At 35.1% G+C, this 18,134-nt stretch overlaps 1 protein-coding gene across 2 annotated transcripts; it reads left to right on the top strand.

Annotated features, from left to right (window-relative positions):
• Positions 1-9,392: 9,392 nt before the first annotated feature.
• Positions 9,393-13,097, top strand: LOC110717090 (BTB/POZ and TAZ domain-containing protein 4-like). 2 transcript variants are annotated; one of them, XM_021895735.1, is made up of 6 exons: positions 9,393-9,843; positions 10,280-10,548; positions 10,861-10,991; positions 11,110-11,416; positions 12,190-12,503; positions 12,898-13,097. In XM_021895735.1, the coding sequence occupies exons 2-6, from the start codon at positions 10,300-10,302 to the stop codon at positions 13,025-13,027; spliced, it is 1,131 nt and encodes a 376-aa protein (XP_021751427.1). In that variant the 5' UTR covers positions 9,393-9,843; positions 10,280-10,299; the 3' UTR covers positions 13,028-13,097. The 2 variants fall into 2 exon arrangements, with proteins under 2 accessions (XP_021751427.1, XP_021751426.1); XM_021895734.1 differs by having other exon boundaries at positions 10,283-10,548.
• The last annotated feature ends 5,037 nt before the right edge of the window (positions 13,098-18,134 follow it).

Raw genomic sequence — 18,134 nt, forward strand, 5'->3', positions numbered from 1 at the left:
TGTCATATTGCAATGTGTATGTGGTGCATTTAAGTGTATACATTAGATAGGTGGTATTGTTTTGTTGCATATTCGCATGTAATTACACGTGAATGTGGGAAAATTAAATTGTTTATTTGTTACGTACATGTGTTAGTTGTGCGTATTTGTAAATGCATGGTAGACGGTTGGATTCGATATTAGATTTTAGTATTCATAATATACTTTAATACGAGTATGTATATTGCATCTTATGTTTAAAAAAGGAGAATTGCAATGCAGTGGTTGACTAATTCATGTGACTATTTTAGAAGTTCACTAATACTTGACACTATATGGTCAGTATTGAAAATAATTATAGAGAATATTAGCTATTAAGCTATTTTTAGCAAAGTATATAGAATTGATTTGGATTTTGGAGAATATCTACAAAGATAAAGCATGAATATTCATAATATTTTAATAAAAATAATAGATAAAATGAACTTCACAAGGGTTCTCAACTGAAAAACATGGCCTCGTCTCTTTTTGGAGCAAAGTCATGGAAATGGATAGTTATTACTTTATTAGGCCAGCATGAAGGGGAAATCATACAAATTACAGTAATTAAATCTATTTATCTTGTATTTTTGTTAAATACACACTAATCTAATCATCTAATAGGTGATTAATAAAGTTTGACGATCGGTCAAAGAGTATTTTTCTAACTTACTTATAAAAGAGTCTAAATTCAAAGATATAGTTGAAAATGGTAATTTAATTGTTTTTTTAATTCTTTTTTTTTTTTTACTTTTATTCAAAACAAAAATTCAATAAATTTACCATTTTCTGCTAAGTATATCTTTTCTAATGAAGATAACAATCAGATTCCTATCACCTTAAACAAACTATACTCTCTTAACCTCTGTTTTCTACTCCAAATACTATAATATATCCATGGATAAATTCGGATTTAATCAATTCTAATTAGTAAAAATCATCATGATTGGTAACTTATTGAAAAACACAAAAGCAAGGGAAATAAATAGTAAGAAAAATATACAAATTAATTAAAAAGATTCCTCTCAAGTTTCCATATAAAGAATATTGTTTTTTAGGATAAGAACTCGAGATGATTTCATGTTAGCCACATAGCTGGTATCTTAAAGCTGTATCATTTGACAATAAAAATATTTATTTGTTGATGTAAAATAAGAAAAGTTGATCAGGAAAAAAGAAAAGTTAATTTAATTATCTGATGATACATACCATTTAATCATTCATACATATTTATCGAATTCGAACCTATGAGCTATGTGCCTGAAGCATACTCCCAAAAAAAATCATAAGATTTGGGAAAGTATTGCATTCTTTCAATTAAACATTGCTAGGGGGCGTTTGGTATTAATATTGGAAATGAAGTAGAAAGGAAACAAATAAGAGGGATTAAAGGAAATAAATAACTCTTACCTTCATTTGTTTGGTTTTATCATGGAATGGAATCACTTAGGGGTCGTTTGGTTCAGGAATGGATTGGTATGGATTCTATATTTCATACCAATCTAAAGTTGTTTGGTTTAATCATGAAATAGATTCTCATACTTGAATAATAGTATGGATTATGAATTTTTAGGGAGGAGGTGGGTATGAGATTCCAATGGAATGGGGTGGAGTTAGAATCTCCCAGGTATGAGATTTCATACTTAAATAGCCCAACCAAACAAATAAAACCATTCCAAGAAGTTCAACCAAACAACCCCTTATACCTACCTCTTTTTCTTTTTTATTTAAGGAAGGTAAGGATATTTGTTACCTCAAGTTTTAGAGAGGTAATAAGTAGGTGGAAACCATTACCCCTAGATAATGGTAATGGTTACCTAAACCTTCAAACCAAACACTTGGTAACGGTAATGGTTTAATTGAATCCATTTCCACTCCAAGAAACACTCTTACCAAACATGCTTTTAGTCACTTTTTATGAAATAACGAGTAGGGGTGAAACTAATGCGGTTTAAAAGCGAACCAAATCGCAAACCAAACCGAATTAGAAATGTGGTGCGGTTTTTTTTTTTTTTTTTTTCTAATATGGTTCGGTGCGAATTGAGGAATCCCAAAACCGAATTAATATGGTTTGGTTTCGGTTTTAAGATTTGAAAACCCAAAAACCGAAATCCAAACTGAATTGTGGCCCGCATCCAAATTATAGCCTAACCCAATACTAATTTCTTTCCTACATATATAGCTAAAAAATAATAGAACTTGTGTATTTTTATATCCTAGAATGTCAACCAATGTGGGTGATGTGGAGTGAATGACCAACTAGATGGAGCAAAAAGAAGAGGATGAAAAATTTCGGTGTGATTCGGTTTTCTTTTGAAAAACCAAATTTAAAATGGTGTGGTTTGGTTCGGTTTCAATAGTAATATGGTGCGATGTGGTTTGAAAAATCCCAAAACCGAATTAATGTGATTTGATTTCGGTTTGGGCTATAAACCACACCGTAAACCAAACTTTCACCCCTAATAACGAGATGAAGAGATTAGAGCTACAATGAAAACTTGTATTGTAGTGATTTTTTAGTTGAGCAATTCTCTCAATAGATATAATAAATACTAATTTTTTTCTTATTATTTGCAACGATTATACATTTTTCACTCACACTTTATGTCAAATCGTTGCAAATAATATAAAACGTAAGTAGTACATTGATTTAACATTATTGTAGATTTTTTACTTATAAGTTGTGTTATGTAAAATACATTGTACTTTCACTAAATATAATTTTAAATCATACGCATATACGAAGTAGAAAAGAAATTCTTTATCGAACGCTTTTTAGAATGAATACACCAATTTCATTATTACCTATATAAAATGTAGATATTACTCTTATTATACGAGTAGTATTCATCAAATTATACTCTTATACGAGAAGCGAGCACAGATGAGTTTAATTAGCAAACACGAGCATCATCCCCGTGGGAAGAAAACAGAAAAAAGAGTGGGACCACAACGTCATTCCATGTTATAATTATTTTGCTTAATTTGGCGCCAAAATAATGGAACATTTCAACTATCAATATTGACTACTCTAATTCCCAACTGGCAAATACCCCTTATAAAAATAATCACACTTTGCCAGTTGGTATTTGTTTTCCTCTCTGGTTGGTTTGGGACTGCTGCTTCCACAATTTCACTACTATTGTGGACTTTTCACTCTATCTTTTACCACCATCCAAAATAGCATAATCCAAGAAGGGTGCATCTCATTTCCAAAGGTCACAAATGTTTATACGTAGTAAGATTTTTACTTTATGGTATTATGTGAGAAATTAACTGCTAACATTGTCATGGTTTGACCAAAAGTCAACCATAAACTATAAGTATGTAAGAAAATACGCATTTTTGCTAGCTAGTCAATCAATTTTGAACCGTGTATGCTATAAACGAAACTCAATGTTTAATTAATGTACCAATGAATTATGAATACATGTAGTTCAAGCCTACGTATATAAAGTATATCTCAACATTAACATGTCTTAGTAATTATTACGTCTATATCTTACTTTGCACAATCGTCTCCTGAAAAACTAGTTTTTATTGGTGTTTATTAACTGTAGGATGACTAAGGTTGTCGTTTGTTGTCTCAGTATGTGATATGATTATTCAGCTTGATTTATTGGTACCTTTGGGGAGAACACACAACCTGGACATGTGAGAATGTGGTTCAAGCTCCTTTTTTTTTTTTTTTTTTTTTTTAAAAAAAAAAAAAAAAGTGCAGTATCTACTCATCCCATAATCATATTTAAAGTTGTATGAACCAATGCCAAATAAAATGGACGAAATTCACAAAAGCATAATTACAGAGTACATCAAAGTAGGAAATATATTTAATATTTACGCATAACTATACAAGAAAGTTAATATGACAACCAATTAGCGGGGACATAACTCTTTCTCTACTAACATTCTCTACATTTAAGATGTAGTAAGACTTTTTAGTTCGTTAATCCTATGAAAAAGCAAGCCATTCACAACGCTTTTCTTACAAATTTATTTTGTTATACTAGCTTTTTCATTAAATCAAATGTGAAATCTACTTAGAAACCTAAGGATTTTTAAGGAGCACTAGTATTATTGTTTAGTAAATTTAGGTTCCATTTTTATAACTAGATCGAAAATTATCCCTAAATCGTGTCTCAATTTTGGCAACAAAACATTAAATTGTTACTTCAAGTCACCAACCCAATTTTCCAATTTCCTCCCTACTTAAATTTAGATGCTACACTATAATAATTTATTGCAATTTTATTAAATTAGTGTATTTGAGTCCCCATTTATCTTCCAACCCACCTAGCCATAAACGTGGCTGTCAATATATAAAATTAAAAAACATAAAAGTAATAAACGTGTGACATTTATACTATCACTCACTTCACAAAATCAATTTGCTGTCTACCTAATTCTTAAGCTACAGTATCTCGTGTCTACCTAATTTAACTAAATGAATATAATAATGTTAGTAAAAAATAACACAAGTATAAACACAAGTATAAGTCAATGACACAGTTGCTAGTTGATATTCGATCTGATAATTAAAGCTTATAGTAACTCTTAAGATTCCAAAAATAGAAGGTAACAATGTATATAGCTAGATTAGAATTAGGTGGGTAAACATAACACTAAGAAATATAAGGTAATTTTTTTATTCTTTTTTGGTTGTTTAGAGAGCCACAAGAGCGGATGATGAGAATCGATTATAGAATTCCCTGAAATCGAGATATTTATTTGAGCTATCACTCACTCTTTAAGAATATGATAATTTAAGTTATCTTTTGTTGAGAAAGTAGGTTTATCAAGAGATTCGAAGAGGAAAAGGTATGACTCACATGAGTGCATTGGATCCAAATTCTTCCAGGTATCCTAATCATGCCCCCCTTTTATTTTTCAGGATGTTTTCATTAATCATAATGCCTCTATGTTAAACAAAGATTAGAAGACATGTCATGCATCTATTAATGATCCCCTTGTTGAAATTTAATTAAGGATGTTGAAGGAATATAATTAATTGACGTACAGTTCGGAAAGGGATACAAACTTGGTCGATCTACCCTTATTTAATGATGTATACACACATTATTTAAGAATAATACACTACATCACATGCACCTATACGAGCACTATATATCACACCCTTATACGAGTTCTTGAAAAGGCATATTACAATAGTTCTCAAAAATTTAAACTAAAAAGACGTATACATTGTAAAAATGTTAAAACATATATGAAAAAACGATCAATGGACATGAAAAAATAGGATAAGAAACGTTCATGTAAAATGAGAGAACATTATTTACGAAAACAAGAACCTACTATAAACATTGTACTCTTGGATATATAATTTAACAATTTTTTTTTTTTCAATAAACCAATAAAGGTAATGATATATGTAGCCCTTAAGGTTACACATAAGACCTTAAGCATGTAATATCTTTCCTAATATGAAATTAATTTAGAGATAGAAGACAAAATTATGCGTAGATCAATGTAATATATGTAATTTTCATGTTTATTTTTTTATTTTTTATTTTTTATTTTTTTTTATTTAGCTTCTTATATATAGCCTTGAAGATTTTATATACTCCCTCCATCCCTAAAAGAACGACTCATTTGAGCATTTTTCATGGGTATTAAGAAACTTAAATGGGAAGTACAAGTGTATGGGGAAGCTTAATAAAAGTTTATTAAAAAGGTAAATTTACATAAGATTTGCCAAAAAAGTAAAGAGGGAAAGTATTAAAAGTACATGGAAAAAACAAAATTTACATGAATCGGAGAAGCTAATTTTGCACAAATATTATTGCAAATTTGAGGGTATTTTAATGCAAATGAGATGAACATTTTGGGATTAAAATTTAGCCAAAAAGTCATTCTTTTAGGGACGGAGGGAGTATCATTTTTCATATAATACTTATACACATCACTATTATTATTACTCCGTATTATTTATTTCTCTAATCTCTGACTCTCAGTAGTTGTAAATTGTAAAGTGGCGAAAACGATGCAATGTGTAACGAGCCCCGTGCATCGAACGGCAAAGATTCAATTGTCAGGTTGTCACCCTTGTAGAGTCGTAGTATCATGATATGGAGTTACTTGGGATTATCCAGGAATGAATGAATGAATGAATTCAATTACTGAAATACTCCAACATTGAACTATGCACCTTTGACTTGACCTTTTATTTTATTCTATTTTTATGTTGGAGATAGAGCTATAGTTGACCATAAATGACCTTACCAGCCCACATGTTCAGCGAAACCCATTAACGGCCCAATCCACCTTTCAAGTCACGTTCTTCAACTTGCCCCCCAGACTTTGACCCAAGCCTAAGTAAATTATGTATTCGTGATTAGGCTTTTAAGTTTAGGAACTTCGGCCCACCTGTAGTAATTGGGGTACACGTGCTCCTGGCCTTTTGGGCTGAAAACCAAGTATTTATGTTTCTTCATTTTTCTGAACAAAACTTTATTTTACAAGTTGTATCACTTGTATACCAAGCTAAGCTAAGCTAAGCTTGGTATAATGGAAAAGATTGCACTTCAATCTCTATTAAAGACACTTGAGGGTGAGAATCCCTTACCCTTTCCTTCTCACTCTCAAAGTGTTTGACCTGCAAATATCAGACTAAAAAAAAACCGTGAGGGTTAAGGTACGATCAGGGTTCTTCTTTTTACCTTTTAAAAGAAAAATTGTATGACTTGTATGTATATCAAAATATGTATATGATCAATTATTCTTTTTTTTTTTAAATAAAATTTATTTAAGCATATTTCAAATGACAGTCATATGTGTCTTGTAGGCCTTTTAGCTTTCAGTAAAACTAAGTCTAATAAGAGTTTAACAAAAAACAAGTTTAACATGGTTTAATCCTCAACTCGTGACAAAATACTAATGAGTAATAACTACTTCAAAATCTAGTTGACCACTAGACTACATGCTAATTAATCCCTTCTCCATTTTCATGTGGGGGTGTTTAACCTTAACTCACATGTTATTTTGTTAAAAAATTAAGACAATCAATATTTATGGAACATGGTTTAGTTGTTAGGACAATAAAGGAAAAAAAGAGTGACGATAATGTTAAAGGACCAACTCATTTAAAAGCTAAGCTGATGATTGAATCCCAAAATCAGTTCATATATTCTATCGCGCCCCCTTACATGAGAGCTCATTGGGTTTGAAATATGGATGCAACATGGGCCCCCATGTCCAACGCAAAATAAATTCCACTTAAAATGAGGGGTGGAGAAGATTTAAACACGTGACAAAAAACTTTTTTATCACGCTGATTTTTGAAGTTTAAGTTGATGGTTGAAACCCAAAATCAGTATATATACTTTATCGGAGACAATTTATGTCATTACATATTTCATCGGTTCCTCAATTTCCTTGGTACATTTATGAAAACTTAAATTTTACAACCATCTCAATCCAACTTCAATGTGGATGTTTAGGATGTATATATCAAAACCACCACCATACCTAATTTTTTCAAACACAGCTTCAATGATTTTGGTTGTAGTGACTTATAATTAAAAAAAAAAAGTAGATATATGGTGTCATCTTACGCAATTCTAATGACAAATCTCTCACGCTTACATCTATTATTCAGTTAACACGAATTGAAGCCATTCATACCTAAAGCTTCGACTTCTTTCACACTATTCGCAAAGCGACGTCTATCAAAACTGTCCAAATTAAAGATCTTGACAACATTTATGAATCTGTTTTTTGGAAATGCATGTGTTACATGAGGCAGGTGACCGTGTGGGCCAAGGGCAATCCCTAAGTAGCAGTGCAACGTAAAATACCTGTATGAACAATTGAACATACGTAAGGCGGTCGAACTCTCCTTTCCACCGTCCATCTTAAAGAACTACTTCTATTTAAAAATTGTTAAAAGTGCTGTTGTTATATACTAGTATAAAATAAATTTATAGCCCGTCTTGTGTGCAACTGGTCACACCATGTGGCCACTTGTAAAAAAAATAAAGTAACCCCCTAAAATACTGATTGAGTAACCCTTGTAATATTGACCGAGTAACCATATAACACTGACGAAGTAACTCCTGTAACACTGATAGAGTAACCCCTATAACATTAACAAAGTAACCCCCCATGATGGCTGGCCACGTTGTATGACAGCCACATATAAGAATTTGTGATATATCTAATATTTAAAAAATCTCAAAAGATAGCATGGAAATATTATTAGGTGTTGACAAAATAAAAATTGTAAGGTTGCAATGACTTGGATCCACGCCAACATGATGATGCTCAATTTCTCGTGTACTATCATACCAGAAATGCTATCCAGTATCCACACATACAAAATTAATTAATTATAATTAATCTTTTAGCTGGAGCAGCTTCTAACTATAAAACTTGTGACAAAAAAACTTTATAAAGTAGTTTAATTAATTATCATTTTTAATGGATAAACGTAATATAGATTATTTTGTCAATTTGAACGTACCTTTTCGTCTACTAATACGTGTACTTTACTACTTTAGCATACAATTTGTTCATGACTAGATTATGAGTAGGATAATCCTTTTTCTTATGTGGATAATGAGGACCAAGCACCTTTTGGAAACAAATTAATTTAAAATAGTATAGTACCAATAATAAGAATAAGAAAAGTAAATACTCCCTCCGTTCACAATTAATTGCAACACTCCTTTTATCACGCTTTTCGATGAGTTGATTAAATTAGGTAAACGAATTAATTAAGCTATGAAATTTTAACCGTAGCAACTTATCCCTTTCTTCTTATCGGTGGTAAAATTTTGTGATTTAATTTATCCGTTTACCTAGTATAATATTTCCCTTAAAATGCGTGATAAAAGGAGTGTTGCAATTAATCGTTAATGGAGGGAGTATATGAATAAGTCCACGGATAAATTATTGAAAAGTTCGTCAATTTTAGAGGATGAGACTTTTTGAATCTTTATGTCCATTATTGTGAAATTTGAAGTGCTCTTGTGAGTTACAATTTGAATTATCTATCAATAATTAGTTAATTACGGATAATGGTATAACAGGTCTATAATAAACTAAGATATATTAAATCTACTACTCCGTAATATAGATATATATAGGTTGGATAATTTTTTGACAATGTTATCCAAAAATTGGGATTAAATCGTGAGATACATTAAATCTAAAGAGATTAATAGGCATATCAATCCTTTCATATTTAAACTTAAGATGTAATAGTTTCACACTTAGTCCATTTTTTTAATACATACGGAGTACATCACAAAATTTTAACTTATTTTGTAAGTAAATCGAAGAGATTATCATGTTGTTGATTTTTTATGAACTTATTAACCCTTATCGTCTAAGTAGCTTATTCAATTGAATCACGGGAATACTATGAGTTAGGTTTTACAGCAAAAACGCAAAGGACAAATAAAGAAGCAGCAGTAAAATGTGTAGGAATAGCCAAAACAAAACCCAGAAACAGCTAAGAAAAAGGAAGCTGACAGGAAGTAGACGGGGATCATAAAGTTTTCTGATAAGTACCCTGTCTTATGACCTTTTATCTTGTATTTTCCAATTCAACAAAATGCTAATAATGGATTTAATTATTATTATTATTTGTTAATTACACAGTCAATTCATATCCATGACATGACCCACCATCACAGATTCAATCAACCCCACCCTCAAATCTCCCTCAACTACTACTCCGTACTACTTAAGAGAAGAATGAGGAAGAAAAGTAACATTACACTTTTATTTTCTGGGTTTATTCTTCTTCATCAAAAATAGATAGCAACTGTTCTTAATTCAGGGATTCTTTTTTGTCATCAAATTGTAAGTTTTCTTCTTCTTCTTCTCTGTTTATAATTTTAGTTTTAATGGGTGTTGATTTTTTTGTTTTAGTTGAGCTTTGTCATTCATCTGGGTATCAACTATCAATGTCTGTGAAATGAGTTTTGTTTCATAATTTTTGTTATTTTGGTGGTATGATCTTATATGAAGTAATTGTTGGTTCAATTATGCTTGCATTTAACCCAAAAGGGAATTTATTAATTTTAATAAAATTTGTAGATTTATAATTTGTTGGGTGAGAATTAGGGAAGGTGAAAATAAAATTTATGTTAGACTAAATTTAGAGATTGATTTTAGGTATTGTGTTTGATTGGAGCCTTATATAGTCAATATAAGTTGTAAGTAGAAGATAGAAGAGTTTTGAATTATGATTGAGAAATTGATGATTTACTAAAATTGAGTAATATTTCATTATTAGCAGGACTAGAAATTTCAAAAATGTGTAAAATGGAAGATGTGGTAGACAATTCAGTCAATGGGACTCCTCCACCAGCACCTCCATTGCCCTGTGCACAACCTAAGAGAGTTTTGGTTAAGTCTAAGGGCATTTCATCTTACAAAGACCAATGTTCTGTGAGCACTGCAACAACGGATTTGTATGACCGCCTTTTTGATGAAGCTTATCGAGCTGATGTTGTCGTTCATACAGATGATGGCGGCCAGATTTATGCCCATGCTAACATTTTGGTAAGATCTTTCATAACCCATTTGACTTTTTGCATTTTTTTTTTGAATGGAATTAGACAATTCTCTTTTCAGCTTTGTAAACTTTGATCTTTCAATATATAAATATTGTTGAAAGAACACGTGTTTTGTTTGATGTTATTGTCAATGCATGGTCCAATATATCCAAGTTTCCTTGAATTGCTATAGATTTAGTTTATCTTGATGGAAAAATGACTTTATTAGGATAAATTTTATGCTGTCATTCAAGATGTTGATGTTCATGATTCAACAAGTTTTTTGTAGCCTTTGCTGATGATAGTTGTCTATGGACAGGGCATGACATCTCCAGTGATCAGACACCTGGTGAAGGAATCCAAAGGCAAAAATCGACGAAGATCCATCACAATTCGTGGTGTTCCACATGACGCGGTTCGTGTTTTCATTAGATTTCTCTACTCTTCATGGTAATATATTGCAGAGTTTCATTTTTTCAATTGTATATAATACATAGTAATATTGAATCTCGTGAAAGCACATTAGTTTATGGATGCTGATTGCTGATTTTCTGCTGTCATTCTGCAGCTATAACCCAGAAGATATGGAGGAATATATTCTGCACCTTCTGGTATTGTCTCATGTGTATGTGGTTCCTCACTTGAAAAGAGAGTGTGAGGTACAGCTAGAGAACGGCTTGCTTAATATAGAGAACAGTGTCGATATTTTCCAGCTTGCTCTTCTATGTGATGCCCCAAGGCTCAGCCTCATTTGTCACCGGATGATCTTGGACAATTTCAAGGCTGTCTCCGCCACCGATGGCTGGAATGCGATGAAAGAGGCTCACCCAATCCTAGAAAGAGAGATTCTAGCGACTGTGGCCGAAGCTGATAGAGTAAGTATACAGCATACAACTTTATGGCTGATCAATAAATATTATCTTTAATCTTATATGGTGTGCTCCATATCTGTGTACCGTAATTTTTATGTATGGCTATATTTTCATTTTGTGGAATAAGCTCAAAGTTTGATCTCTTATAAGTAGTTAGTTTATATGAAGGGATCTGGAGAAAATGGGAGGAGAGGAAAATTAAGGGATCAATTTTCCATTGATTGGGATATTGTTCGGTTAGATAAGGGAAGGGGAGGGAAAGGAACGGGATGGATCCATTTTCCTAATTTAATAAACTAACATCTTCCAAACTTGGAATGACTTGGAAGTATATAAACACCCCTTCGGCATTGCCCATTAGTCCTCTGGAGTCCCATCCCATCCCCTCACAAAAAATTTATCCAAATATTGGCCTGGCAACTTGGCTATCATCCTTTTTTCTGATGCCTGACTTGAATAATTAGATATCCAGGCTGTTACAACCACCAAGTCGCCAACAATGAACAGAAAACATAACTATAGCATTGACTCCTCATAGATCTTGTCGTTGGAAATGTTGGGGAAACAGCTTTTCTCTATTGCCCTCAGTAAAACATTTTCAGTAGAAGGAAATTAAGCCTATAACATGTATATTAGGCTGTATTGCCTGTGTATTTGCAGCAGTAGCTACTCACCCAGATCAAAGCTTAGGGTTTTTCATTCGTAATTTAGTTTTGCAATGTTTTCACCCAGCTTCATGTCCTCAATTTATTCATTGTCATTATTTTCTCCTGCAGAGGCAAAGGGTACTCTGTAGAAAGAGGAAGGAGAAGGAGATGTATGTACAACTGTACGAGGCCATGGAGGCTCTAGTCCATATATGCAGAGATGGATGCAAAACAATTGGCCCTCATGATAAAGCACTAAAGGAAGATGAACATCCTTGTGGGTACACGGCCTGCAAAGGACTCGAACAATTAGTCCGTCACTTTGCTGCATGCAAGCTTAGAGTTCCTGGTGGTTGTGCTCAGTGTAAGAGGATGTGGCAGCTCTTTGAATTGCACTCCCGCCTTTGCATTGACTCTGAAGCATGCAGAGTTCCCTTGTGCAGGTACTTAAGATGTTCCTTTCCATATTCCTTTTCTTATAAGCTAGTTTAAAAGTAAAACTTGTTGGTTATTGTTAATTGTCAACGAATGCACTCTTTACATTGCACCTTGTTTGTTATAGCTGAAATAACACACTCATATATCAAGAAATATACAGTATCTGTTCATAACCATTATTCAGCTCATATTAAAAAATACTTATGAACCTACGAGCAAGTTTGCATGACCAACTGTGATTTTATTTCCGGGATTCAATAATATAGAAAGCAAAAACTATGATATATACATAGGACGGAGAAGCATTGTTCTTTTACTTTTCGATTGTTACTCTACATTCATGTTCATTTTGTAATTACCCACTGCTTTACTAATTAAAGAAAAATTTGGTGGTTTCAGGAACTTCAAGGACAAAAGTATGAAGCAAAACAAGAAGGAAGAAATGAGGTGGAAAATATTGGCAAGAAAGATAGTTAGGTCCAAGAGTATCTCCGGAGCGCCATTCTTTTCCTTGGCTAGCTCCACATGACAATGTAATGAACAACTTTCAGCTACTTGACAATTGAATATATAAAATTCTTTATTCTTTATTCTTGGCACGAATATTGTCTCTTTATTACGTGAGGGGTTAGAATATTGTTCATTAAAAGTGTCAACTTTATTCAAAGGGCGTGGGCAAAGATATGCTCTATTTTATTAATGGGCGTAGCTTCTTCCTCCTTTCCCCTCAGACCTTGTAGGATAGTGAGGGATTTCATGGTAGTTGGATGATTAACAACTGTTCACGGCTCAAAATCTTGTGTAGGAGCCTTTTGTATGTGAATGTATATGATAGAGCATCTACGTATCATAGTCTTAGTTTTCCTTCCTTTCCTTTACATAGAATTTTGTAGGGTATGTGCAATTTATTACTCCATAGCGCGGGATTGTGCATTTGTGCAAACAAAAGATGAATACTCCGTACTTGAAGTAATTTGAAGTTACCATGGTTGAGAATTAAATATGTAGTCACTGACAGCCAAAGTGCGCGCCGCATGATCCAGTGTCAAAACTCTCGGACCGTGACAGTTGGTATCAGAGCCAGGTTGCTCGAGATATGCCGAACGAAGATGTGCTATACGTTGGAAGAAAGACTTGCTTGGCTTGAAGGCAAGTCAGAACACTGGGCTATGCTGGAAGAAAGGATGCCCAAGCTCGAGGATATTGTAATAAAGCAAGCCGAGCAAATGGAGAGGCTCGAGTCGACGGTGGATGGGTTGACGGAGCAGCTTAACTTTGTGCAAGGCTTAGCTGATGAGGCACAAGACAAATGTGCCACCTTGATGCGTGCCCAAAGAGGGCGCGGGGATAATGGAGGTACTAAAATAAAACCTCCTAAACCTCGGACCTTTAATGGCACGAGAGACTCGAAGGAGGTTGACAACTTCATCTTCGACATGGAATACTTCCGTATATGTCGGTTGGAGGATGAACTGAAGGTTGATACTGCAACGATGTACTTAGTGGACAATGCTAAGCTTTGGTGGCGCACCAAGTACGCCGATATTCAAGCTAAGAGAACGTTGGTAGACACTTGGGAGGATCTAAAGAAAGAGCTGATGGCTCAATTTTACCCCGAGAATACTGAGTTTGTCGCTTGCACCAAACTTGCAAACCTGCAACATAAGACCTCTATTCGGGAGTATGTGAAGGAATATTCGGCGTGCATGTTAGAGATTCATGACATGTCAGAGAAGGATCGCCTATTCAACTTTGTGCGAGGTCTGAAAGATTGGGCTCAAGGGGAGATATGGCGCCAGAAAATTGATACCTTATCGGGTGCTATAGCTACAGCTGAAAGGTTGATGGATTACTCGTCAGACAAAGCACCCATCCAGAAGAAGGGAAATAGTGGGTCAACATCAAGCACCCCAAGGAGCACTAGTGGTAATTCTCGGGTTAGCTCGAACAGTGTGGGGAATAGGTTCAGGAATGGGGGAGAAGACTCGCGGAAGAATGTCTTCACCGCATCTACAAACAGAGGTGGGTCCTCAGGCTCATCATCATCATGGAACAAACCCCTCACCTGTATACTTTGTCGAGGGCCGCACAAATGGTTTGAGTGCCAGCATAAGTCAGAAATAGACAACCTCTAGAAGAAACTCTCCTCAATGTCCTCTGACCCTCATAAAGGAGATGACAAAGAGGAGGATGTGGGAAGCGAAGAAGAACCCTCTAAGTTGGGGGCAGTGTATTGCATGTACGCTATGGGAAAAGAAACGTCGGAAGATAAGGGTCGGGCTACCAGCCTGATGTACGTAGATGTCTGGATAAACAGGAAGAAGGCTCGGGCGATGGTTGATACAGGGGCCACTCATAATTTCATCACGAAGCGCGAGGCAAACAGGTTAGGGTTGAGAGTCGTGCATAGTGGTGGTCGCATGAAAGCGGTGAACTCCGAAGCACAACCAACTTGTGGCGTGGCAAAGAATGTGAATACAAGGATTGGGGAATGGAGTGGGGGTCTGGACTTTACGGTGGCAACCATGGACGATTTTGAACTGGTCCTTGGGATGGATTCCTGCACACCAGCAAGGCTGTTCCGATGCCCCACCTAGGGTCCTTACTTGTGACAAGCCACCAACCATGCCTCCTACGGACACACGCTCAGCCTGAAAAAAGGAAAGAGTTGAAAGGCCCCATGCTATCAGCAATGCAACTCAAGAAGGGGATGAGGAGAAATGAACCCACGTTCCTCGCCATTCTCTCGATGAAAGATGAGGAAGTCGAAGCTGATATCCTGGAAGTGATAGGAGAGTTACTTGGGGAATATGCAGACATCCTTCCTAAGGAGCTCCCAAAATCTTTTCCTCCTCGAAGGGCCATAGATCACAGCATCGAACTGGTGCCAGGCGCTAGACCACCCGCGCGAAGCCCCTATCGGATGGCCCCTCCGGAACTCGCAGAACTGCGTAAGCAGCTAGACGGGTTGTTGGAAGCTGGCTTTATCCGACCCTCTAGAGCTCCCTATGGGGCACCAGTCCTCTTCCAGAAGAAACAAGATGGGGGTTTGAGATTTTGCATCGACTATAGAGCCCTAAACAAGCTGACAGTGAGAAATCACTATCCAATACCGTTGGTGGCAGACTTGTTCGATCAGCTGGGGGACGCTGTGTACTTCACAAAGCTTGATCTAAGGTCTGGCTACCATCAAGTTCGAATTGCTCAGGGCGATGAACCAAAGACGGCCTGCGTCACCAGATATGGCGCGTTTGAGTGGTTGGTCATGCCGTTTGGGCTAACCAACGCGCCTGCAACATTCTGCACCTTGATGAATCAAGTATTCCACGACTACCTTGATAAATTTGTGGTCGTTTACTTGGACGACATTGTGATCTTCAGCAACACCCTTGGACGACTACACCCTTGGACAACTACCTTGATAAATCCGCCTCTTTCTCTATGTATCCCCCTTTCTTTTTCCTTGTATTTTCCTTATGTAGTGTCTTCTACGTCTTTCTTTTTGCTTTCTAGGCTCTAGGGGAAATTATTGTGTTACTGTAGTTCCAGCGTTCACTAGTATTTATCCATGTAATCAATATAAAGCTCTTTATGGGGCGAATGGTTGAATGAATGAAACCTCCTATCCGGGTTGCCTTTGCTTTAAGACTTGTGTGTTGATTTAAGCCTTTATAAATATTGTGCTTGCCTTGTTTTAAAGCCTCCCCACCAAACCAAGAGAACCTCAAAAGACGCCTTCCTTATTGTCAGTCCCGCTTGTGCCCGCTTCGAAATAAAGCCCCGACTCAGCACTCGTTGTTGACGAGTGCTTCGTTGAGATACCTTTGGTCCGTGCTGCTGTGTGCCACGAACCCCTTTCGCTCTAGGCTTGCGTCCTTGTCGTCAATAGACAAGTGCGCGTCGCACGATCCAGTGTCAAAACTCTCGGACCATGACACGAAGACAAATAGGGGCATTGTGAAAAGAGTACGGTGTACTATCAACTTATCAAGCAAAAATGGTAAACTAAGATTAATGAAAACTTGCGCATCTACTAGCTCATGTCCGTCTCACCCTCGAACTCAAGCAATGTGTATGTGTTCGTAGGTGCACATTACATTGTGAATTTGGGCGATTTGGGTATGTGATAGAATTATATTGTGCAAATTGGACCACAATGTCTTCAATCTTCATGCGTTAGTGCATGGAAGATATACGCCTCCTTCACTGGTGTGTGTGCGTCGTGCATTAACACATGAAAATCATGCTAGGTGTTTTTGGGTCCATTTAATAACTTATTCATTATAGTAGCATATGCTAAATTTTATGAGTAATTCAAGAATCAAGCAAGTCCACAAGGTTGTTGGGCTCATTATTCCTAATAATTGGATAAACCTACTAATTGCCTGAACTTAATTTTGCTAAAAAATAATTCTTCCTCTTTTCATTTTTCTCCCAAAAATTATACATGGTATTCTATACTTTAAATGTAATAAACTGAAAGAAAAAAAGAAAAAAAAGAAAAAAAAAAGAAATTACTCAGTAACTATAGTACAATACCAATCAACAAAAATGTTTTTGATAGACTCCCCACAGTCATCAGAACATCTGTATATGCACTCGGGTAAAGGTGTTAATTCGGATGTTTGTATCTAGTTCAGTAAGGTCGGGTTTATTTTTAAATTTGAGTCGTGTTAAATTATTGTGTATACACGAGTCAAAATCTGAATCGGATATAAAGATATTTTTCGAGTCGGTTTTGAATTGGGTCGAGTCGGGTGTGATTTTGATACCACTGCTCTCCGGTATGCCTAAGTTTAGGACTATAGGTGCACTCTCCACGAGAGGGTGATCTCATTCCCTTATGCATCAATGCATGTAGAATGTAATCCCAAAATAAATGGAATTTCGTTAATGACATAAAAGGCTTCATCAATTCATACCTAGAAAGCCAATCAAAGTGAAATCTTTCTTTTCCAAACCCAACCACTTAATTTGAGTATACAAAGCCTAAATTTTCCAGTTTCTCTTCGAAAATCCAAACAGAGTTCAAAAAGAAGTTGTATTTGAAAGCTCCCGCTAATCGGATCCAACTGTCACCGGCAAATTCCGCAGTTTCCGTCGCTATTTAGGTATGCATTTTAGCCTAAATTTCCTTAATTAACGTTTAACTTTAATTTTCTGGGTTGAAATTTACAGGTGTCTGATCTCAGAATGCAAAATTTTCAACTTTATTATGGTTACTTTCATATCTTTTGATTCACTGCTCATTCAGTCATTTTCACAAACATGTGGTGTGCACTTCTTTAAATACCATCAATCAATCATTGTTCATAAATTGCACTTCTTTATGAACAACTTTAGGATAATATTGTACAAATTGTAACAAATCATGCTTCATTTATTAAGATATTTTGGTAGAATAAAATTAATAATAATTTTACATGGAATAGGAGGAAGCAAACCTATTTTCAAAGTGTAGGTTGTAGAAAAAAAACACTAATTAACCTGACTACTGTATAATTCCTTTACTAAAGCTCAAAAAATCTGAAATTATTGAGCTTTTGATTGTTGGGTCTTTCCAGAAGATGCTTTATAAATATGTATTTTTAATAGATTCTTGTCAATGCCCCTGAAGAATTGATTTGTCGACCGAC

This window comes from Chenopodium quinoa, unplaced genomic scaffold (assembly GCF_001683475.1).
Source record: "Chenopodium quinoa cultivar QQ74 unplaced genomic scaffold, ASM168347v1, whole genome shotgun sequence".
Lineage (NCBI taxonomy): Eukaryota > Viridiplantae > Streptophyta > Magnoliopsida > Caryophyllales > Amaranthaceae > Chenopodium > Chenopodium quinoa.

What these genes read in the sequence shown, in the direction of transcription:
- LOC110717090 (XM_021895735.1), top strand. Translation starts at nt 10,300, where the DNA reads ATGTGTAAAATGGAAGATGTGGTAGACAATTCAGTCAATGGGACTCCT. An exon ending in ATGCCCATGCTAACATTTTG is followed by an intron (nt 10,549 to 10,860) that starts GTAAGATCTTTC and finishes GTCTATGGACAG; the next exon opens with GGCATGACATCTCCAGTGAT. An exon ending in CTGTGGCCGAAGCTGATAGA is followed by an intron (nt 11,417 to 12,189) that starts GTAAGTATACAG and finishes TTTCTCCTGCAG; the next exon opens with AGGCAAAGGGTACTCTGTAG.